Below are 23,896 nucleotides of genomic sequence, written 5' to 3' on the forward strand. Positions count from 1 at the left end.
AAAGAAAGAAAGAAAGACGAAGAAGATGGAAGCAAAATGCGGACAACAGTAACAAACATGCTAGTCTATTTCCGCGCTTCGAGATTCGCTTTAATGGCTGGACAGAGTTAGAATAGATCATATTTCGAGAACAGTGACTTACCATCGCATGAAGTCTTCGCATCGCCGAATAACATCTTTGTTCCGGGCATGTAGAACATCGGGTTGGGTACGTCCGCTATCATTTGTCAGTATTCACCTCAACATAGATACTGGGTGATGTCCTCTCACCATATCCGCTAGACATTCCCCGTTTCATCACAATCACTTCCTTGCTCTTCCAGGCCTGCAGCACAGGCATGCCCGAGATTGGCGAATCCGGCTCCAAGGCGCTCGGGTTGACGGTGTCGTTAGCTCCGATGACTAGGGTCACGTCGGTATCGGAGAAATCGTCGTTGATCTCGTCCATTTCCAGAACGACTATTCTAATTAGCTTCATCCAATGGAAGGGCGACCTGTCACCCCAGAAGCGCGAGCCCAAGGGCCTACTTACTGTCATAAGGAACCGATGCCTCTGCGAGAAGCACGTTGCATTGTCCCGGCATACGCCCAGCGACCGGGTGAATTGCAAAGCGGACATTGATTCCTCTGGCACGCAACATATGCACTATCTCGGCGAGCGCATACTGTGCTTTGGCCACCGCCATGCCGTACCCAACGACCTATGCGGGTTAGTATGCGAATACCCTGCCAGGGATGGACATATGACATACAATGACGACGTTCTCTGCGTTCGACAACGTCTCGACCGTGTCATCAACAGTAGCCTGTGTGACTTGACCTTCGATCTTCTTTGCTTGCTGCGGTGCTGCGATTCCACCGAATAGCACGTTGGTGAGGGATCGGTTCATGGCGACGCACTGCCTAAATTAACACTGGGCCTTCACCAAATGTCTAGAATCTTACCATGATATAGGACAGAATTGAACCGCTAACTCCGATCAAGGAACCGACGCTCGTAAGAAGCGGGTTGTTCAGCATGAGTCCTTCAGCGACCAGGGCAAACCCGGAATACGCGTTGAGGACCGTGATGACGACGGCTAAACTTGTCAGTGTAGTTCTTTCAAGCTGGGCAGAAACATACGCATATCAGCTCCTCCAATGGCAGCTGTTGTAGTGTAACCCTTCAAAAAGCTGAGCGCTGTGTTCGCACCCAAGCATGTAGCGGCAATGACCGGATTTGCTGGAGCCATGGTTACAAAAGCACCCATAGTAGCTATATTGCCGCCCAGTAACGTTGAATTGATTACGTGTCGTCCGGGGAGAATAGTTGGCCGTGAAGACATCCGACCTGCCAGTTTCAGGAAAGCCACGATCGAACCAGTGAAGGTTACGCCGCCTACCAACGTTAGCACCTATCAAGTCATAGGACGGTGGACCTACCGATCAGAACGCCAAAATAGGCAGTTACCATATGTAGCGTAGAAATATGACTGATATCAGCTAGGACACTGCCGATGCTGGTAAGGACAGCAGCCAATCCCACCACCGAATGGAGAGCCGCGACTGTCTGAGGGAGCCCGGTCGGTGTGATGCGGCGTCCAATCAATGTTCCTGCACAAATGAGATACTGTCAAATACTCGGGTTCATGAACTTACCAACAAGTGCTCCTGTACCAGCAACAGCGCCGAATTGGGTCAATGTTTCGGGCGAAAAGCCCGCTGCCGCAAGAGAAGCCAGAATTCCAGACACCACACCCAGTATACCGAGTATGTTACCTCGGCGGGCGGTCTGCTGAGATGCAAGACCGGAAATGGAGCCTAATTATCTGTGAACAGCTGAATGCCCAAGATGGTGGTGCCACTTACCCATGCACAGCAGACTACTGACGAGATACCCAGCCTGTACTAAGCCAGCCATCCCAGTGCTGGCAGCGGCGAGGAACCCTCCACCGAAAACCACGGCGGGTATCGCATAGAGCCATGGATACTCAGGGGGATCGGTGGGACCTGACTGAGTGAGCAGATGAAAGAAACTAGAGCAGTTTTCTTACGCTTGAACATATCCAGCATGCGCTTGGTTATAACAAATCCTCCCGACACATTCATAAATGCCAATAGCACGGACGCTGCTCCAAGGCACTCCGGGATCGTGGTAGGAACATACCCGCCACCCATGATGAAGAAACCACCAATACCGACCATACCTAGAGCATATTAGCACTATTATGTCAATATGTAGGGAGAAGTCCCACCTGAGATTGCATTGGTGACGCTCATCAAAGGGGAATGAAGCGCCGGCGCAACACCCCACACAGCACGGTAGCCAACCAAACCAGCAAGGCCGAATGTCATCATGTTGCTCATAAAGACAGGACCGGTTGCTTTGCCTAGGGCGAGAGCAGATCCCAAGCTAGCTGTCACAGTGGTTACATCTCGCGTTGCCTTTTGCCAGGGGGTCAGAGCTACCACTGCCTGTTCCTTTGCCGGAGCTGCTTCAATTTTCGGGGCCGGCGGAGGGGCTGGGCGAGGCGCCGGGGGTAAGACTTCACCATTGAGTGTGACAATAGACCCGCGCACTACTTCATCGGTAAGGTCAATGCCAAACGACTTTTCCTGTGGCGCCATTGACAGAAGGTACTTGGTGACGTTGTTGGAGTACAAAGTAGAGGATTGCGTGGGTAAACGGGACGGGAAATCGGTATATCCTGTTCTGATTAGCATCAAACGCTAGGATATCTCGAGTTGCCGTACCAATAACAGTTACATCCTTGTATGTTGTCAGCTGTCCCGGAATCGTTGCTTCGCAGTTGCCACCGGCTTCTGCTGCAAGATCGACGACCACGGAGCCCGGTTTCATAGCAGCAATCATCTAACTTCCATGAGCATCGTGAATTCAAACAGACAATAACGGCCAAACCTCTTTTGTGATAAGCTTCGGAGCAGGCTTTCCAGGAATCAGGGCGGTCGTGATGATGATGTCCACTTCGCGGGCCTGTTCCATGAACAGCTTCATTTCCGCTTCGATGAATTCCTTGGACATTTCCTTGGCATATCCACCCTGCCCGGAACCATCCTCATGCATGTCTACTTCGATGAACTCGGCGCCTAGAGACTGGACTTGCTCACGGACTGCAGGACGAGTATCAAAACCACGAACAATCGCGCCTAGTCGACGGGCCTAGACGAGGTTGGTACTTGGCACAGATTTCAGAATCTACGGAGATCAACCTACCGAGGCAATGGCACTCAAGCCAGCTACACCAGCTCCAATGACTAAAACTTTACTGGGAGGGATCTTAACGTTTATGTTAGCAATGGCCAGTCACGACGGGGGAAGCACAACCTTGCTGGAAGCTGTCAGTTAGCACATTTTACCGACTACTGCAAAGATATGAGCTCACCCAGCAGCGGTTACTTGACCCGTCAAGAAACGACCGAAATGGTTCGAAGCTTCTAAAACAGCCTTGTATCCCGCAATGTTGGCCATGGAACTGCAGCATCCCCGTATTAGTAAATGTTTGCTCGCGATGGTGCTGTGCAACCTGCCTCAACGCATCAAATGTCTGTGCACGCGAGATCCGCGGAACCATATCCATCGCAAATGCGGTGACACCGCGCGACGCAAGGCTTTCCACTAGCGGCTTGTTCTGGGCGGGATACAAAAACGAGATGACGGTCGTGCCCTGACGGAGCGCGTTGATTTCGTTGACGGGGCCATCCTGTCGTGGACTGCGGACTTTCAAGACGATATCGCTCTCGGACCATATAGCAGATGGATCGACCAAGGTCGCTCCGGCTTCCTCGTATGCTTGATCAAGCAGCTGGGCTTCCTCGCCAGCACCACGCTCGACCAAAACGCGCGAGAAACCCTTCTTGCGCAACAGAGCGACATTCTGAGGTGTGAGGGCGACGCGACGTTCGTTCGGATATGTTTCTCGAGGCACGCCAACCGTGAGGGCAGAGTAGGGGACAGCGGGGACCGGCGAGGGAGAGGAAGCGCTGCTCGTGTGCCGTTTAGCGGTTAGGGGCTTCGGAAAGGAGATCGGTTCGCGATTATTGCGCTGGCTTCCCAGGTACGGCAAGTGAAGCTGAGTCACTATCGATCAGAGATTAAAGTTAGTGGGAACATCGCTCCATGGCTACCGGGCAAGATCCACCTACCTGGACGTTTTGAGAAAAGCGATTTTACTACGTGCGCGCTGGGAGCCGCCCGACACGCCCCCAGCGCTGACCGCAGGGAGAGCGGCACACTCATGACTGTAATGGCGAACCAAGCGACCGTACTCTTAAGACCTCATGCCAGGAGACTTTCAATTGCTTCAGGAAACTCAAGGGATGGCCTTGGCAACATACCACAGCAGAGACTCTGGAATGTCACGGATGGCGCGGTCGACAGACAGGGCTAGGAGAACGTTGAATGACCAGAGGATGATACCCGATCTATAAGAGGGGAAAGCGATAGGTACCAACACTAACGCGATTTGTTGTCCCTGCGCAGGACTAAATCGCAAAGAGAGGGGAACGGACAGAATCACTCCGAGACCAGCAAGGGGGAGGATGATCTTCCACGAGTCAGTCCGCGATCAACTATCAATGAGAAGGCATGGGGATCCTGCGCGCGATCGGATGGAACGGTGCCGCCAGCGATGTGAGTGTGACCAAGGCTGCCAAATGAGGGGAAATGCGGGGGTGGATCAGTGTCAAAGCATGGAGGATGAGGTGTGGTGCTTGGCGTCGGGCAGTGATCGTCGTCTACTCCGGGGATGAGGATGGATGGCATGTCGCATCGTTGGGATGGGATGATGTGGTCTCCTTTCTCCCGGCGGATCAGGTGATGATCCATGGGCAAGCAACCTGGAATGTCAGGCCGCGTTCTAGAAACAGGTAGAGTGCCGACTCCAGAGTATCCGTCGCACGGTTTACGGGTTGGTCGCATACGTCTTGTTCGGTTCAACACTGCATTCCTACCCTCGCAACCCCTGCTCTTGCAGCCCATGCATATGCACAGCCTTGTGAACCCCCTCCCCTCCCTCGTCCTGGATAGCCTGCGTGTTAATGCAGTAGGAATATGGGCTTTTCGTTTTTCCTCTTTTCATTAGTGAAAGTTGTAGATCTAGTGGCCACCACGGGGATGGGAAACAACCATAGAAATTAATGATGATTTGGATGCTGAAATTGAATCTGTTGTCTTGGGTTGATAATACGAGAATGGAGGCTTCTTGTCGATTTGTATATATGGAATGACTACGGAGGAGTCAGCAGTAGAAGCTTGGCCGTTTCTACCGCATAGACCTAATTCGGCCAGATACTGCCCTGATTGGGCGATCGTGAAGCCATATATCTTCCGAAAAAGGCAACTTTCTTATGATAACGATATTCACGAAATATTGGGCCAATACGGATATCCACCTTATACCGACTCCCAGCGTATCACTGAGTGTATATGATTATCTATAAGAGATACTTGGAGAATGAACTGGTAGGAACGATGAGCGCTATACTAGCTGCCTTCGCTAGACGTCAGAAGATCAACAATATCAATCATACTCTACACCTTTATCACTCGTACCCATCTACAAATGCCCTTGCCTCTCAGGCATTGCCTTGATACATATTTCAATCACATGCCAGCTACGACAAGTCATACAGTTTATAGCTTTATGACGGTTTCTTCTGGACATCTTGGCTCAGCCTTTGAGCAGACATTGTCTAATAGCTATCGAAAGGATGCATACGGCAAATACTAAGCTGCTTCGTAGCTTAGTCATTAATACCAGATAACTTGCTAGTCTACTTGTGCCCTGATTTTCCTCGTCGCTCCTAATACATGGGATGACTGTATCAATCGTCTCTTGATCGCGATACTCACCGGTTGTCATTCCACTCTAGGTTAAGAAAAGCCATTGCATGAAATACATATGATTGAACGAAAACAAGGAAGAAAAGCACCAATCCTCGACACGAGCATATCCAATTCCAATTCCAATTCCATACCGGAAGTAAAGACCGCACTGAAGCTAACCGAACCTCGCTTAGGCGCGGATGTCATCCACAACCAAGTAAGCACCGGTAAACCCGAGAACAAATGGTTAATGGATCAAGCAATTGAATCCTCGTCTCGAATGCCAATACATTGAATTATGGGTCGGGGAACCTGTCAATCACAATCTCAACCTCAGTGTCAAGTCAATGTCAGTCCCAGATAATATCGACTCGGCACTTTATCAGATCCGATCCGATCGGACCCATATATCCAGCCAAGTGCCGAAGGAAACTTCGCTTCGCAACCGTCGCTTAGACCGAGCTCGCTTATCTATACACGCCTCTCGATTCGCGGTGCAGAATCCACAGATACTGATAGACACGACGGAGTCGTCGGATGGAGCTCATGGATGTCAGCTCAGCTCAGCGGTTCATGCCGCGCGGCTGCCTAGTCCTAGGCACCTCTGGAGCCCAGCCAGAAAAGGCAATTAAAATCCAGATCGAGGGTTCACGAGATTAGCGAAGATGCGGAATGGCGGACAGGGCCGAGGATCGTACCCAGAGATGTTGGTGGGGTTGTCCGCAGCTGGTAGCCTGGTAGGTAACTAGGTATGGCTATCCCGGTGTGGGTGGATTTTAGAGAATAGATGAGGGTTTCCCGGTTACCTACCCTTACTTGATATTTATTTACTTGGCCACATGTTGAGATATTTTCTACCAAGAGGGCAGTTGCTCCGTAGGTAAATCTCGCAGTCATATAAACCACTCTGTATCTAATTACTAATTAATATATTAAACTCCCATCGCGTCGACCATCCTTTAGCGTCTCTACAAGTCGTATATGCCGTCTTGAAAACCCACTTCACGTCTACACGGGATTCAAATATCTACCGAGTTTAGGGAAGAATTCATCTAAGTTAATCTTTAGTATAGTAGACTTAGCAGATCTTATCCGGATTTTGTTTCCTGTGCAGATGGTTCATTTGAATGTATATTAAATACGAATGCCCCGTGTGGGGGTAGAGGCCTAGCTTTGGTGGTTGGTAATAGTATCTGAGTATACGAAGTAGAGCATGTTTGTGGTGTGGTTAGGGCCAAGCGACCTCTCCTTGGTGTTAAAAGCCTCAAGGGTATAAGTGCACGCTTTACGGAGTAGGTTCAGTCAAAGAGAATTCCAAATAAGGCACCCTTTCTACTCCATAGATCCAACCCATGCGATGATAGACATGTAAATAAGCAAAGTCGATCGATGAGGCTCAACCTACGCAAAGACGCGCACAGTTGCACACCACTCAAGGCGAGGGGAAAAAAAGGAAGAAAAGAACGAAAAAGGAAAGGCTCCAACGCACGAGTCAAGAGACCCGCAAAACGGGAGAAAATCTCCGAAGCTGGACGAGCCAACCAATCCATCCTTTCATCGCCTCAATCCTGTCTGGTAGGAGGCTAGTAGTGCAGCCTTGAGCTCTCAGCCGCGTGGGGATAATGTTTCCCGTGAATCTGCTTTGTCGATTCCGTTTCCGTTACAGACTGCTCAGGCTGAGCTCACAGTGGGAGCTGAATTGTGGAACGAACGGTACGATAAGAGTCAGATATGGAACTCGGTAAATGTGGATCAAACAGAACATACGAACAGATAAAACAAACACGGAGGGGACGCCAGGACGGACACGATCCCTCCCAGCCAGGATTTTCCAAGGATGAAAATCAGGAACCCGAAACCGCTTTGGCTGCGCACAAATCAGCATCCGCCGACGACGCTCTGAACCATGGTTCAGCAGTCAACTTGATGCATGGGAGATCCAGCACGGACTCCGCTTGACTCCGTGCGTCGGTTTTTTGGGTCCTGAGATTCGATTGCGAATTTGCGTTTCAGCTTCAGCTCCATACCTATTCGTATCTATTATGGAGTACTCCGGGAGGTGGTAGTTTCACATTAACCCGGTACCCAGGTTTGATGGCGAAGAAGTTTGGTTCTGCCGTTGATCTAGAGACGGGAACGAGCACGAAGAACACGAAGAAGAAGCCTAAGATGAAACAGGGGCAGGTCCGTTCTATCCAGTTCGAACTGTCGGACATTCCGGAATTCTCTAGACGAGGACTGGAAAATTCGTTCGAAAGTCAAAAGATGTGGGATTTAGGTTCTCACTGCATCTTACCATCCAGTATCCGTGCTGCATGGGTGTACGTGCGCTCAGCCCGCCCAGCCATCGGTTTATTGTATTCGTATCCGAGGTATCTATATGGAGTAGCTAAATCCTACGGAGTAAGCTGAGGCAGTGAGGTCTCGGAGTTGTTCGGTGCGATATTGACCACTACCGAACATGGTAATCCCCTAATCGCAGACTCCATCCGGCATCCGCTAACGACCCCATCCTACTCCATACTAAAGTGGCACTGGCAGCTCACCGCGGGTGAATTGATTAATTAACTAATTAATTAGAATTTGCATCTCCCGTCTCCTGTCTACTCGTAACAACCTACATTTTAGCTCCCGAGGTCATCTTATTGAATGAACATACGGTGAAGAATGGAAGAAAAGGGGAAGCAGGAAGTAATCTTCAGATTGATGGCAGCGATCCGCGCTGGCAGGGAATAATAATCCATTTTTTCTGGTCCGCGCCAGATCAGTAACCCTAACCCCAGTAAAACACAAAGTCTATATAATACACGAAAAGAAAGTCCCCGCGGGTCCACCTTGGGATTATTGGCTCAATGCAATTGAGTAGAAAGAGAGCAGAACGGAGCAGAATGACAAGACCGCCTATGACATGAAAGAAAAGAAATAAGACCATAGATAATGAAAGTATGAACCGGAATCCCATCCGATTGAACGCCGTGAAAGATCGCTGGACTCCGTAATAATACCGATTGCTTAAGACCGACTAAAAGGAAAAGAAATTAAGGAGAGAGACGAATTCCAATAATAAAACAGTGTAAGCTGGTAATAGCTTAGAGTAGTGAATGAGCATGTTTGTCGGGTTGACAGGTCTGCAATCGAAAGTGAAATTCGTGGCAGTGTCGTAATCAAGGAAATAAGATTAAGCATTAGGCGATTTTAAGGTCGACTTTCTCTTCGCGCGCAGAAATCCCATGAAGCTTTTCGTCGTTTGCTCCGGGCTGTCGACCTTCGGCTCTTTGAATAGTCGCAGGCTCTTCTTGCGTTGCAGTTTGCCCCGCTTGCCGTCCGTTTCGGCAACGTCGTTCGGGTCCAAGCTGCGAAGGCTGTCCACCTCGGAGCGAAGGCTGCTGGAAGAGTACATGCTCGATGAAGTCGAGCTCTTCATCAGAGAATTCCGAATCGGCAACGGGTTGCGGCTGCTGTGGCTTGCAGGCACGCTGGACACGCTGTAGGACGAGCTGGAGCGATGACGGGTGAAGTTGGGGCCAGAGTAGTAGTTTGATGCGGGGCTAGGGGTGCGAGAAGGAGGTCGGCTGTTCTGCGGCGACATCGAGTACTCGGAGCTAGCGGCGGATTGAGAGCAGGAGATGGGGCGAGCATAGAAGTTGTCGGGGGCAGGGAAGGTGGAATGGTGTCGTCCGTGGAAGAAAGGAAGGTTGGCGCTGCGAATGCTCTGAATCGACGGAGGTCGTCGCAGAGACTCGGTGGGTGCACGAGACCGTGTCGTGGGCTTGAACGAGGGCGCCTTCTCGGACACGGCAGTTTTCGGCCGTGAGAAAGTCATCGAGCGGGCCCGCAGCGACAGCGTGCTGGACGGTTCGGGCGACTGCGTGAGCTGTGGCGTCGGAAGCTCGTAAGAGGGACCCTCGAGATCCGTCGTGTTCAGACGCAGTCCGCTCTTTCTCGATCGTGCCTCTCCCTGAGCAGTACCTCCTTCATGGTTGAAACTGCTCAAGAACGGTTGTGATGAGGCGGCGGATTTGAGAGAATAGACACCTTCCCCATCCCCAAAGGGTTTGCTGTCACTGCTGCTGCTGCTGCTGTGACTAGGCTGAAGGGGAGCTGACTTCAACGCAGGGGGGATCGAATTCTCCGAGGTATGAGACGATTCCGTCGGACTGATTAGGATTATATTAGGTTTGGCACAAGGTTCCACGTAGGTGACCTGCTCCGCTACGAGCAGGTCTGTATTATCATCTTCCGAGTAGATGGAAGACGAGGAAGAACGTCTCGACGAGGCGGGAGACTCGGGAGGGACGTAAACATTAGGTTGAAGAAAGACGGGCGAGTGGAGAGGCGAGGTGGAATCGGGAGACGGCAGCTCGATGATTACGTCGTCGTCGTGATCGAAGATGTACGAGTCTGCCACGAAGGTGGTGCTGCTACTGCGCTTGACGGTATCCATCGAAACGGGTCGCGAAGCTTTCTCGGTGGTGGTCGACAATGGGGACAGGAGACAGGCCATATTCGATTCGGCGGGGTCAGCATTCGAGAGTTCGTCGGCGCTGGCGTCGGAATCGCGGGCCTTGTAGGATTCCACGGGCGAGAAGGCGTTTTCCTGACCACCCAACTCTGGTTCGGAAATGTCTTCCTCGTCTGACTCGTATCGGCGGGGGAGATGTTGCTGCTTGATGTAGGGAAGCTGGAGGGAATTGGCGGGTTCGTACATGATTGACCACGGAGATGAAAGCACCCGGTGCTAAGGGCCAATGTTGAATAGGGGCGGGGGGGAGAAGAGGGTGTGGTGTCAGACAGGCAAGGTCGATCAAACAAATCGATTGCAGTTCACGAGTGGTCAAAAGGGAATTAAAGGAAGTCGGGCGTGGTAGGGAAGTAGTAAGCTGATGCGATGGCCCCCAGACGAACCGGGGAATTTCATGCACTATGACCAAGGGGAAGGGGGGGCGGAAGAGTAGAAGGATGGAAGAAGGAAAGGAAAAGGGCAAGATATGAATGAAATATAGGATAGGCAGACCGGATGATGATGGCGTACTTGAGAACGGCAAGGCGGCCTGCTTTTTCTTTTTCTTTTTCTTTTTCCATTTTTTGCTTCATCCTTTTTCTCAAGGCCCACACGGGCTGGCATGCTAAAGGAGTGGAGCCCAGGAAGGAGGGAGGAAAATGGCATGAACAAGAGTGACGGGAATGAGAAACGAATATCGGATCGGCGTCATTCAAACTGGAGAAGGACGGACCACATTGGGTCGATCCACCGGGAACTTGTGTCAGAGACGGTGGGACACGTGCCTTGACCGTCTTTACAGACTTGTCTTTAGTCTTTACACTTACGAGTTACTGCGGTGTACTGGGCTAGCTGCGTGCCTTGCCTGGCTGCAGCTACAGGTGGACCGGTGCTTCAGAAATATCAACCCTTGCCGATGAACGTACACCGTGTAGATAGTGTATTCCGGTGTATTCACTACTGTACTCGGCATTCGGCTGGATCCGAAAGGACCGAGTGATCTATCAACTATCCAGGTCGAGGTCAGTGCATTCCGTGATTTCTCCTGGGTTGAGATTGGATTGGCATGACTCCTGGGAATGAAGTGAAATGTCGGTCATGAAGGGTCAAAGGGGAAGGCAATAATTAAGAAGAAAAAAGTAGAAAACCGGTGAAAAGTGGAAACGACCTAAAAAGAAGGCCAGGATTACGCCGAAATACGGGGGTATCGCCGTACTGCCAAGCCTGGTTGGGGCCATCCAGAAATAGTATCGATTTGTTATTTGATTCTGAATGACCATATGGAATGTCTGTTGGCTGTCTTCAAACACGGTGTACAACTTTCTCTCTGTCTACAATTGCCAGTGATTGCCATGGTCCAACCTCAAACCAGCCCCCGTATTCCTCCACGACCGAAAATCCAAATCCAACGGGACGAACAGAGCGTTAAGCAGCGACTCCACCGCTGTAAAATCCGGTGGATCCGATCTTTTTTTCCTCTTTTTTTCCGTTCTCTTCGACCTCATCGCAAGGCTGTGTTTGTTGTCCTTCCAAATCAAGATTCCCTGGCCTTATCCACAAATAATACCCCAATTCCCCTCGACGCGAAAGTTCCTGACTGCACACTGATTCAGTGGACAATGGCGGAAATATTCACTCCCTATCGTTAGTCAATTCCTCCAATTTTAATAAATTAAAAACAAAAAAAAAACCAACCTCCCACCACCAGCAAAGTTGCCAAGATGGCCGCCGCTGCTCCAACACGGTGGAGCAAGTATAACTCAAACACACCATCCGCCATGGAAGCGAACTATCTTCCCGTCTGGAGTTCATCCCGGAGTTTGAGAGACAGACATGAAAAACTCTTTTTCTCTCTTCGATCATCTCACGTAGAAACGAATTCATCCGAGCGATTAGGGGGAAATCCCACCCAATCCAATCGTCCCACTCCCATCCCCTGCAGACTCGCGACTCACGCCCTTGCAGCCGCCCCCAAAAAAGACGCGATGTTACCTGCTTGTGGTGCCTGACTATCCTCCGCGGGTACCTGGATTAGTTTACTCTGGCGAGGCGTTGCTGACTGTGTCCTTTTTTTCTGGTGTGTGACTCTGTGTGACTGACTGACTGTGTTGGTTTAATCTCTTGAGGACTCGGATTCTCCCCCACAATTCTTTCGGGTGGAATATCCGAATGGGCGGTTTCACTTTCATTTGTTCCTGATTAGTGCAATCTGGTTCTATTTTCTTCCTCCGAGGATAGGGGTAGGGGCTGTGTTATGCTCATTATCTGTGTACACTACAGTGGCACTGTAGTAATTATTTGTTTGTTTATTTGTTTATTTTGTTTATCTCGTTCAGCTCCTCTACCTTCTGTACATCGTACTGTAATCTCTAACGGATAGCATCGGATCAAAGCACAGATACGTCATGAGGTCATCCGTCACTCGATCACCACGCTAGCCACGCTAATTTCTCGTAAGGAGGGACCGGAGGCTGGCGATGGTCGTTAAATTTCGACCATGAAGCAATGACACCGACAGGGTAAACCTTGACGACCGTCGGCGGCGAAGAGTAACATAATCCCGACGGCCGGTTCGCCCGTTGAAGAGGGGGAACGACGCTGCAGGAACGCGCCGGTTGCAGTGTGAAACGACCTCGAGCTGCATGGGCCAGGGGATCGCTGCGCTGGCTTGCTTGTTTCGGTTGCGCCTGCGTCGATGCGAAATGCGGGATGGATAATTGAATTTTTTATGGATAATTTTCGTTCACCCCTCGCTTGAAAAAGGGAAAATCATGACCATGAATACGGAGGATATTGTGGACATGTGGCTGGACGAGTCAATTGCTTGGTCTACGTCTGGCTCGAGTCGACACATGGATCCGGCAGCGGAGGACAGCATGAATGTACTGTATGCGGCCTGCAAACAGCTGGCTGGCAAACTGTATGTGCCCTCATACATTTACATGCATATCTGCGCATCCATCCAGCACAATCAACCTGCCTCGGGGCCACTTTTGCCCCTCACCAGGATTATTCTTCTGTCGATTGGTTGAGTAGTGACCAGCCTACGATATTTGCAGATGCGGAGGTTATCCAAAGCATACAAACTGACGAGATGCCATTTTGACTTTACCTGCCGTGATAAATTTAGGTCGAAGTTGCCAACCTGCCTGATAGCGATATCGCAATATGATACGCTATGACCCCCCGGTCTGTGCTTCGCTCAATGCAATGTATCACCTGCACCGCGACATCGTGGCGTCCACGACTAACCACTCGGGAATGGTCGTGACCAGCCTTCGGTCTGCTTTGCCTTCTTCCCTTGCCTTGCCTGAGCTTCCCCAGATGGTCTGGGCGAACATGGGCGTGGACATGAAACTAAGTTTTCGCTATCGATAGGTCGAGCGTAGCTTCTCCGAAGGCCTATAGAACTGGGCAGATAAAGCACGGGATACATTCATACCTAATCGAGGATTGGGAATGGATTTGACTTTCCCAGCTTGTCTCTACATCAGCATTAGGGGTAGGGGACGGGGTGTGCATTCTCTCCCCTCCGCTCCCCTCTATCGGTCCCTACAATCCCTCCCCTCTTTTCTCCCCTCATTGTTGACTCGACTTGGCTTCATCCACCACTAAACCTACATACCTACCCACCTATGTACATGCACACACAAACACACATTTGGCCCCTCTTTGCCACCACCTCTACTTAATCCTTGTAACTACATATTTTGTGCCTGACGATGACGATGCTGACGATGACAATTGCCATGCCCCCATCAGAGGATTGGATTCCCGTCTCCCTTCCCCTCATGTTGGTCCTTCATAGCTCGCGCGCTACCTCCTCATTGCGTTTCAAGTTTCAAGTCCCGTGCTATATCGGGCTGCGATCCTTCGGCCGACCTTGCTCCTTACGGAATATTCTCTTTATCCTTTATTATTAGGTAGTTACAAGTACGGTAGTTAGAGATCGATAGATATCCGGGGGCTCTGTCCAATAATTACTAGCAGCCACGTAATCTATCTTGATCAAGTCACTTGAAGAGGCAGGGTAGAATACACCGTATATACTTTGATGTGGGGAAGGATAATACGCAGAACTATTGAATGTTCAAAATATATAATGCGAACAGACCTGACCACCGCCGACCGCTCCCACATGATATGATCTGAATGAGTTGATATGATGCGACACATCAGGTCGAGTCTCCGGAAGAAGCAATGGGCGCGCGTACATTGAATAGGATTATGCGTAGGAATACATAATGAGCACGGATACAGGGTAGGTACTACTCCGTATAGGCTCTAAAAATGGACCTTATTATCTAATTGTTAACGATTTCGGTTTCTCACATCATGAGTGCATATATCCTACATACACTTATGTACTGTACATGTATTTATATGGAGTATGTAGAGATACATAAAATGGTTACTGTACATATCATGCAAGCACCATCAACCTGCAAGCAGTGGCAAACTGCACCCCGGGCAGAGAATTAAACCCGAGCCAAGACGGAGGAAGATTCAGATGTTACAGCGGTATCTGCACTAATGATGCAGGAGGACGCCACAGAGGGAGGGGAAGATGGACGGATGGTCATGAGGAAATGTGACAGGATGACAGGTCCACAGAGATCGAATTGGCGAACCACTCAGGGGAAGGAGCCGAGAATTATGTACACCATGTATGTATGTACAGTATGTATTTGTGTCTGTATCTGTACGATGGATTTTTATATTTTTATTCTCCATTCCCCATGGCTACTGATTGTTAAGAAGGGGTACGGAGTATGGCATGATTATTGAAAGAATATGGAGGTGGAGCTGGGAGTATCCGTAGACTAATATTAGCCTACCTAATCCATAAAAAGGGAGAGGGGAGAGGGATGAATAATCGAATGTCAGAAAAAGTGGACAAACAATTCAATAAAATAATATCGATACACGCCAATGGACGAACAGGGATTAAAACAGGCTTTCCCTGATTACGGGGTCCGCTCTCACTGGTCCGGAGGAGTGCCGGATTGACACTTCTTCATGCCAGGCATCTCTAGTCTGAAAAGTCTTCATTTCACAATTTGAACAGCACACCTTCGCTACATATTTTGTACCTTCATACTTTAACTTCAGGGACTGAAGGAGTCGCGCGTTATGTAGAACATCGGTTGTGAACTTCCTACATATCTAGGGCAGCGAGAGTGTTCCCTCCATACCAAGGAGGACGGGAGGATCGGGAATGTTGAATGTCTCTCATCGCGCGCCTGACAGGCGATCTGCATGCCGGAAGGACTTGGATTTTCTTTTTTCCTAGGATCGTTAACTTTGAACTGAACCTTCAACTTACGCAGTAGAGTTAGGATGTACGGAGTAGATATCCATAATGTAAATCAACCGAACTGGGTCGGCCGAGCACCCCTTCATCCCCGGCTGTGCCTTCAATTGATTACTAGAACTCCTGAAGGATCTTTCTTCACAGCGCCGAACCCCGAGCCGTTACGCTACTTCCTTTCCGGGCTCCCTGGATGGAAAGTGGACGGTTGGATAAATCAGGAACGAACTACTGTAGAGCGTAGATGCCGGCATTACTAGTCTCTTCTGTTGTCTCCATTTTCCGTCGCTCTTTTGGTGAACGCCAGACCGACTTTTCAAGGCAGATTCAGCAGGATAAATATCCAATTATCGTACGGAGTACTCTGTCAGAGAAAGGCTAACTTAAGCCAAGGATGAACGCAAAAACAAATAATCAAGCAGAGAACAAGAATTCCATGAAGAAAGTCCCGGCCGAATGCAGTAACCCCTAATGCGACCTGGAAACAATAGCCCGCCAACGAAAAAGAAAATCCCGTTGATCTTCAACGCCGGTGGAGTCTTTCAACGTCCTCCCGTCAGACTGCAAGTCGAGTCGGCCGTCGGCGGTGGGAATGGAGAAAATGTCATATCATCTTTCCTTGGACTCTTTATCCACTTGGTTTTCTTAGCTATTTTGTTCACCTCTTTGGGGTTGTTAGTTTCCACGCTACGGAGAATTTTTTTCGTTGGGGTTTTGGGAGGGTCTTTGGTGTCCTCAGTTCTTCCGCTCTCAATGTCCCAAATGATGAAAATCTCAAAGACCATCCGCACTCCATATGGATTAGCTCTCCGTATACCTGACTAATATGGATAAACTGATATTCCAAGTGGAGGACGCTGGAAATGGATCAGAGTCAAGGTCTCACCTGACCCTGGACATGGCCAATCCGGGCACCTCGAAATGAAAGGTGGACGCCCGAAGGCCCCGAAGAGTTTGCACATTTTTTAACTACCTGCGTTGAAATAACTAGCTATCCCTAGCTAACTCCTTTGAGCACCAGCGCCGTAACTAAATGGGGCCGCCGGGTCTCCAGTTTTCTTTCTTCCGGATGTCCACCTTAGGATATCTCCGGAGGAGAGGTTATTGGTATTTGCTATCCGCCGCTAGCTGAGTGGACAAGAGACATCGAGTTTTTGGTTAGCTTGTTTGTTGAGCAGAGACCTTGTCAACTTGTCCTCTTCTGCTCTAATGGCCATTCGATGTGGGCATACGGTGTGCGCAGTATAACTCGCTAATATTTTAGCTACATAAGTGTGAAAATTTGCTCCGTTGTGGGCCGTGACATTCTCCCAAACCCCATACGGAGTATGCTCTCAGTTACGGTGGGACTACGAGCGGTCGGTCTTTTTATAGTAGTACCTTGACATCATGCCATTGATGCTTCCGAGAGGATTAAGACTACGCACTCCGTATGTATGAGCTTGAGATCGAATGATTCTAGCATCACTCATCCGTTCTCCGGTTAGATTGACTGGAGACCGGAGAATGGAGAGCTAGGCATTTCGCCGTTAGGGGCGCTCCTTAGTGTAACGGTTTTTATGCATGTTGCTCATTGTGGGTTGTGCATCCAGGAACGAGAGATGTTAAATTCAAGGTGTGCTTGATAATCCGTGATCTATACGACGTCGGATGCCTCATCGTACTTAGCATGCCTGATCCTGTTCACGACAAAAAACTGCCAATGCTGTTACCTAACCGTTCATGCCATCAAATCGCCGAAATGCTCAGTTCGCAGGGACAAGGTCTCCATCAGATGCCTGCACCTGTCATTATTAGGCAGCCAGGCAGCGAGGCAACCAGACCCGCACATGCAGCCACCAAGGCTAACACATTTCCGTACAAAGGGTCAAATCAACTCAGGTCTCTCATATGAGAGGTCGTTGCGGTGGTCGCATACCACTCTGCTCGAGCACCTTGAAATCAGACCCTAAGGAATCGAGACTGCTAAGCCGAGTCACGAATCTTGTAGCATTTACTATCATTTTCCAGCATCCCAATCTTCTACGACTGTCACAGAAACTGTAGCTCGATATGGGCCCTGTGGCAGGAGCTCTTACATGAGTGCTCTGAGAGTCGTAAACTTCTGGTGCATTATCTTGCCACTGGACGTCTAGCAAAAGTCCATGTCTGAGTCGGGGTTGGTTCGGGACTGGCAGGGGACTCAACCGAAATCAGGGTGAGCCTACAAGCAAGCCAACAAACTATTCGATGTGCTAACTATCGTATTGCTGACTTCGGGCTCAAACATGTCCAAATTCCCTAAAGCATAAATATTCCGAGACGGCAATCACTGCACAGGCGGTGCTTAAGAAACAATTACATGTTCTGGTGGGCTGTTCAAGGCTGAAGGGACTGCGGAGGGAATTGAAGACAAAGATCAGGGACGCTTTTACTAGCGTGTCGAGTATACTGGGAGGCACAAGAGACAGTAAGAGGTAAACCAGACAGCGTATCGCGTGCTAGGACGATCGAGGCAGTGCTAGACTCCGCCGAGGCGTCGCGACGTGTTTGAAGTTGCGTGCTACATGGGCAGTCTAACAATACAACCGGCAATTAGGCCACTACAGACCTCAGTAAGGCTATAAGTTCGTTTCCAGATAGTGTTACAACCTAGATGGACACATGCAAATATATCTAGCTGTCATAGCCTGCATGTTGCTTAGGCGAGGGACTGGGGTAAATGAAGTCATTTATCCGTGTGTACGAAAGTCTTGTGCTTCTAAACTTGAAGCTTCGTGAGTTACCCTCTTGACGACATCTATGATATGACTAAATTTGGATAGTTCAGAGCCGGAAACATTCAAAAGACATGCCAGAAGGCGTTGGAATGCCTATATCGTATACATTTTTGGCCCGGAGCTTTGCTCGCCCTTTTGACAATGGGGTTGTCAGGATGAAGATACATTATCCTGCCAATGGGTGGTTTTTTGACGTTTTGCCTGCGTCGTTCACCACAAACGCCTTAATGTGACATAAAGCCATCTTGTTGACGGTCAGGTATGCAGGTCTATAGGTGCTCAATACTCCAAATTTTTGGATCGACCTCCAGCTCTTGTGATATTCGCGCATGGATAATACCTTCATACTATTTCCCACCCGATCACAAAAGAATGGTGATAGGGAGAGACTGCGCAGCATTGGCTGATACTGCATGGTCACCACGATCATACGCCAGTATGGACTCATACATCGGGAATCCAGATGGTCGATCTGTCAAGCTGATTTTGAAGGCAATCAAGGACCTCAAACGGCAAATTATAGAATATCACTTCGGCGACAAAATCCGCAAATCACCGGATCACAGGACAGCCTTTGTTTGTGCTAGGTCGCCCCCAAAATCCATTTCATTCACTCTGAAACTTCACTTCACCTCACTTCGTCTTCTACACCTCACTCTCTACCTCACGTTACCTATTGTTTCCATCAAGTGCTTCGAGCTTCTTCCGTTCCAACGTCCATACCACTTTCAAGGTCTCCTACAGATTCCTTGAACGATGCCTGACAACGATAATTCCAGAGCGGAGCCTCAGGTTGCCCCGACCGTCGACAAGGCGCCTAAAGCTATCATTTGCTTGCTATTCGTCTCCCCAGAATGGTACCTCTTCGCGAAGTGTATAGCGTTATGCGAGTAGATCAGAAATGATTTCGCAAGCCAGAAGTAAGCTCTGGACTGCGGATATGCAGTGGGACGAAAAGGACACTACAAAGTGGCTGTTCAGCGGAGGCCAGGACGATCCTGCTACTAAACTCCCTCCGAGATATACCAAGCTCACCGACTTACAAGTCGCCCGCATGCTATAAAAGGATGTTGCTGTAAGTAATAATAAGAACAGGGACCTTTGACAGATGGAGTAGGTTGGAAGGTGAGGCCGCTTTCCGGAGACGCGACTTCTGATGATTTACGCCAAACACGAAAGGCGCCCTTGTCGCGCGCCCCCACCCAGCTGAAAAACCCCCGTCGATCCATAGGTAAGTCCAGTCTCATCTTGGGTACTACGTGTCTCTCATCTAAAGAACGAACCCGTCAATCTCTAAAAAAGTGTTTCGATAAACTAAATGATGTCTTTTAGGAAGCATACGGTGTCAATTCATATAGCGATTGCCTGGGGCCAAATACCTACAAATACCTACTGATTACTACTGCTCTTACTCCAAATATAGCCTTGTTGCCTTCATGCAAGACAGGTCACAGATGAAGTGTTCGGCAGGGGTCATTTTTACCCCACTGCGAACATGCCCAGCGCCTAGATAATCACATACGTTTTGCAGGGTTCCCACTTCCTCTCTATCAACTTCCCACACATCTCTTATCCTTCTTTGGTATTGAAAAAGATGGCACGGATTTCAGCATATGTGGACCGCGTGTTTCGAAGGTCGAAAAAGAGCAAAGGAACCGCAAATGAACGATCAACTGGGGTTGACCAGCCTGGTATCACTACGACGAGCCCCGGAGACGCGCCCCTGCCCGCTATGACGGTCTTTCCTGGCCCTGAGAACAATACCAGGACGCAGTTGCCAGCCGAGTCAGTCACGACCCCCAATTCGCCAACAACTTCGATCACACTTGAGCAAACAACGACTAAGCCGCCAATGGTGGAAGAAAATGCCGACCGAGAGGTCCAGGTGGACCCTTGGACCCGGGCCTTTGAATTGTTCCAAGAAAGAACTGACGATCAAGAGCTCGTGTCCGCATACACAGACCACCTAGGCTTTGTACAAGGCGATGGTAGTGCTGGACCGGATCTTTCGCGCAAAAGTTCTGTCGAAACCGTCGTGGAGAAACTTCTGGAGGATCGAGATCAAAAGCAGTGGAAGATTACAATCATGGACCGCGACATCAAGATACGATCACAACTTGAGAAACTTGCGAAATTCCTCAGTTGGTCTGATCCGGTCGTGAAGAGTGCTGTCAGTACTCAACCATATGCGGCGCTTGCATGGTCCGGCGTATCCTTAATTCTGCCTGTACGTCACTCTGCCCTTCTCTGCAAGCCCCGACTGACTTCGAAAGCTCTTAACCAGTGGCGTCACACAAAACGCAGATATGCTGGAGGGGTTCAACAACACTGGGGACCTCCAGATGTATTGGCAAGTTTGCGAGCAGGAATATCTTGACCCAGGGCATCGACAACATTACCTGTCTCTCAATGAGCCTCTAGCCAAGCTCTATTCATACATAATTGAATACCACGCTCAAGTCATACGCCATCTGGCCAGTAGCCAAGCCTCCCGTGCATGGACGGATATAAAAGAGTCAGCTGGTTGGTCCGAACTTACAGGAAAAATCAACAACTTGGACGAGTATTGCCGCACTCGCTTTATTCCTATCGGTCAACGGTCTGAAAATTGGACAAACATGGAACGCCAGCTAGAAGAACTCCGTCGATCACGCGTCACCGGTGAAGGAATCCTCCATCACATGGTGGAAGATCGAAAAGACAAAGAGGAAGGAAGGTTACTTAATGACTTGGCCCGTGCTGCTGGTGATTACACACGATACAAGGACATCAATCCGGAAAGAGTTCCTGGAACCTGTGAGTGGTTTCTAAAGGATCAGCGATTTTCCAAGTGGCGCAGTAGTAGCTCAGATCTTCTCTGGGTCTCTGCGGGCCCTGGGTGCGGCAAGTCTGTCTTGTCAAAAACCCTGGTTGACGAAGGACATCTAAATCCACTCACTACGATTATCATCACGCCATCTTCCATGATACCTGACCCACAACCCGTAGTGGCTTACTTCTTTTTCAAAGAAGGTGGAGAGGGGAAGATGGACTGCGCCCATGCACTATGTGCACTACTACACCAGATTTTTATCTTTCCGTCTACCTCAGGAACAATCCGACGTGCACTTCCAACCCACAAAGCAAATGGTGGAACTTTAACTATGAAGCTTTCCGAGCTATGGCAAATCCTAGTAGATTGCGCAACAACCTCAGAAGGCAGCGAAATCATCTGCGTCCTGGATGCTCTGGATGAATGTGAAACGAGTAGCAGGGCCTGGATCCTACATAACCTGGAGAAGTTCTATTCCAACGAAGAGATGCGGTCAAAGCCGAAGCTCAAATTCCTGATCACAAGTCGTCCCTATGAAGATTTGAAATACTCATTCGAGAATTTCCCAAAGAACGCAGCATACATGCGCCTTGACGGCGATGAAAAGTCAGACCAGATCCGTGAGGAGATAGATCTCGTCATTGACGCCAAAGTTGAATTCCTGACCAGAAAATTCGAAAATCAGTTCAATGCCGCTGAAAAGATTAAGACGCGACTCAAAAGCATGGAGCATCGCACCTACCTTTGGTTATACCTTACACTCAATTATATTGAAGAACGACCTGCTATGTATTCCAAAACTTCATCTGTGGAAAAGCTACTGTCCCATTTGCCCAGTAGCGTTGCTGATGCCTATGAGAGAATGTTGAGTCGATATGGCGGTGAGCCAGTAAAGAGAATTCTTCTTCATCTTGTTCTCGCTGCTGAAAGGCCTCTTACCCTACTTGAAGCAAACGTTGCGTTGACCCTCGCTCTCCGAGAACAAAGAATGGAATCACATGCTGATGTCATTGATCAAACCTGGTCACACTCAGCTTTCGAGGATGTCGTCAAACAATATTGCGGCCTCTTCATCAGCATACACGACTCGAAGCTCTCATTTATTCATCAGACAGCAAGGGAATTTCTTCTTACCAAGCGAGAAGGAGGGGATATGGATTGGGGAGGCAGCTTCAACCTCCAGCAGTCTCACGAAAAGATGTCACAAGTGTGCCTCGATTACTTGTTTTTCCCTGACATCGGAGGGTATGAAGTCAATCTCTATGCCAAGTTCTATCCATTTCTTGACTACTCAGGTAACTACTGGACGTCGCATACTGTTAAGCATGGACAGGTCCTCTCTGGTAACAACCTGAATCGCGTGCGCATGCTTTGTGATCCTGGCACCCGTCCTCTAAAAATTTGGACCTTTGCTTATACCAGGCACTATCCATATTACGACTATAAAGACTGGACCTCTCTAGGTTTTGCAGCTTTTCTCGGAATAAACCAAATTGCACAGTTACTGCTAGGAGAGGGGGCTGAAGTCAACGAAGGACGCGATACACCAATCCAGATAGCCTCGGCAAAGGGCCATGAAGGTATGGTTCAGATGCTACTGGAAAAGGGAGCTGATATTAGTAGTAGAGGTTCAAGATATACCACAGCGCTTGGACTTGCATCATCAGCGGGCCACCTACGCATCGTCGAGATGCTACTTGAATATGGGGCTCATATTGATGGCTATGATGTAGATGGAGATTGTGGAACAGCACTCCAGCAAGCAGCAGAAGTTGGGAATTTGGAAATTGTTGAGTCATTGCTTAAGCACACTGCTGATGTTGATTTACACAGTAGATGGTGTTCCTCGGCACTCCGTGCAGCGTCATACGGAGGTTACAAACAAATTGTTGATGTCTTACTTACGTACGAAGTCGATGTTAATTTTCAAAGTCTAGATGGCAGAACAGCTCTCATGTCCGCATCAAATGGAGGCCATCAAGAGATTGTTCAGACATTGCTTTCCCATGGAGCCGATGTTCATATCAAGGATAAATGGAATGGTACGGCACTCCAAGATGCCTTGAGAGGAGGTCATCAACAGATTATTGAAATGCTACTCCCCCGAGAATCCGATATCAATACTCAAGATGGAAGTTATGACTCAGCACTCGAGGCAGCCTCGGTAAGCGGTCATCAACAGATTGTCCAGTTGCTACTTGCCCGTGGAGCCAACCCTAATGCCGAAGTTGGATTCTGGGGCTCAGCAGTCAATGCAGCATCAGCTAGGGGCCATCAACAAATTGTCCAAATACTACTGAGTCAAGGGGCCAACCCTAATTCTGTATCTGGAGAATATGGTACACCACTTCAATTAGCGTCAAGCAGTGGTCATAAAGAGGTTGTTGAAACATTAATCAATCATGGAGCCAAGGTTAACTTCCCAAGTGGGCGAGGCACGGCACTTCAGGAAGCGTCAGGCAGGGGTCATCAACAGGTTGTCGAAACATTACTCAGTCATGGAGCCGATGTCAATCTTCAAGAAGATAATTGTACAGCACTCTATGCAGCCGCAGATTACGGTCACGATAAAGTCGTTAAGATACTACTTGATCAGGGTGCCGATGTGGATACTGCTTGGTATAGCAGCACAGCGTTGCATGCAGCATCAAGCAATGGGCATCAGAAAGTGGTAGAGTTACTTCTCAAT

The 23,896-nt window shown here is 49.2% G+C and overlaps 5 protein-coding genes across 5 annotated transcripts; 3 read left to right on the forward strand and 2 right to left on the reverse strand.

Moving 5' to 3' along the window:
• Positions 1-65: 65 nt before the first annotated feature.
• On the reverse strand, positions 66-4,237 carry LDX57_012135 (putative nicotinamide nucleotide transhydrogenase; the record flags this gene model as incomplete). The annotated part of the gene is made up of 18 exons (XM_046093869.1): positions 66-97; positions 143-217; positions 271-459; positions 533-701; positions 753-899; positions 946-1,079; positions 1,124-1,378; positions 1,423-1,593; positions 1,639-1,800; positions 1,849-1,989; positions 2,034-2,186; positions 2,235-2,687; positions 2,734-2,851; positions 2,900-3,160; positions 3,215-3,266; positions 3,384-3,473; positions 3,529-4,078; positions 4,144-4,237. The coding sequence occupies 18 exons, from the start codon at positions 4,235-4,237 to the stop codon at positions 66-68; spliced, it is 3,246 nt and encodes a 1,081-aa protein (XP_045949848.1).
• A 3,681-nt stretch (positions 4,238-7,918) lies between these two features.
• LDX57_012136 (uncharacterized protein) lies at positions 7,919-8,236 on the forward strand (the record flags this gene model as incomplete). Its single annotated transcript, XM_046093870.1, has 1 exon — positions 7,919-8,236. One exon carries the CDS (start codon positions 7,919-7,921, stop codon positions 8,234-8,236), a length of 318 nt encoding a protein of 105 aa, XP_045949849.1.
• A 766-nt stretch (positions 8,237-9,002) lies between these two features.
• On the reverse strand, positions 9,003-10,532 carry LDX57_012137 (uncharacterized protein; the record flags this gene model as incomplete). Its single annotated transcript, XM_046093871.1, has 1 exon — positions 9,003-10,532. The coding sequence occupies one exon, from the start codon at positions 10,530-10,532 to the stop codon at positions 9,003-9,005; it is 1,530 nt and encodes a 509-aa protein (XP_045949850.1).
• Positions 10,533-19,989: 9,457 nt separating this feature from the next.
• LDX57_012138 (uncharacterized protein) lies at positions 19,990-20,772 on the forward strand (the record flags this gene model as incomplete). Its single annotated transcript, XM_046093872.1, has 2 exons — positions 19,990-20,622; positions 20,680-20,772. The coding sequence occupies 2 exons, from the start codon at positions 19,990-19,992 to the stop codon at positions 20,770-20,772; spliced, it is 726 nt and encodes a 241-aa protein (XP_045949851.1).
• Positions 20,773-21,538: 766 nt separating this feature from the next.
• Positions 21,539-22,940, forward strand: LDX57_012139 (uncharacterized protein; the record flags this gene model as incomplete). Its single annotated transcript, XM_046093873.1, has 2 exons — positions 21,539-22,502; positions 22,834-22,940. The coding sequence occupies 2 exons, from the start codon at positions 21,539-21,541 to the stop codon at positions 22,938-22,940; spliced, it is 1,071 nt and encodes a 356-aa protein (XP_045949852.1).
• Between the last annotated feature and the right edge of the window lie 956 nt (positions 22,941-23,896).

The sequence above is a fragment of the Aspergillus melleus genome, assembly GCF_016097325.1.
Source record: "Aspergillus melleus strain CBS 546.65 chromosome Unknown contig8, whole genome shotgun sequence".
Taxonomy (NCBI): Eukaryota; Fungi; Ascomycota; class Eurotiomycetes; order Eurotiales; family Aspergillaceae; genus Aspergillus; species Aspergillus melleus.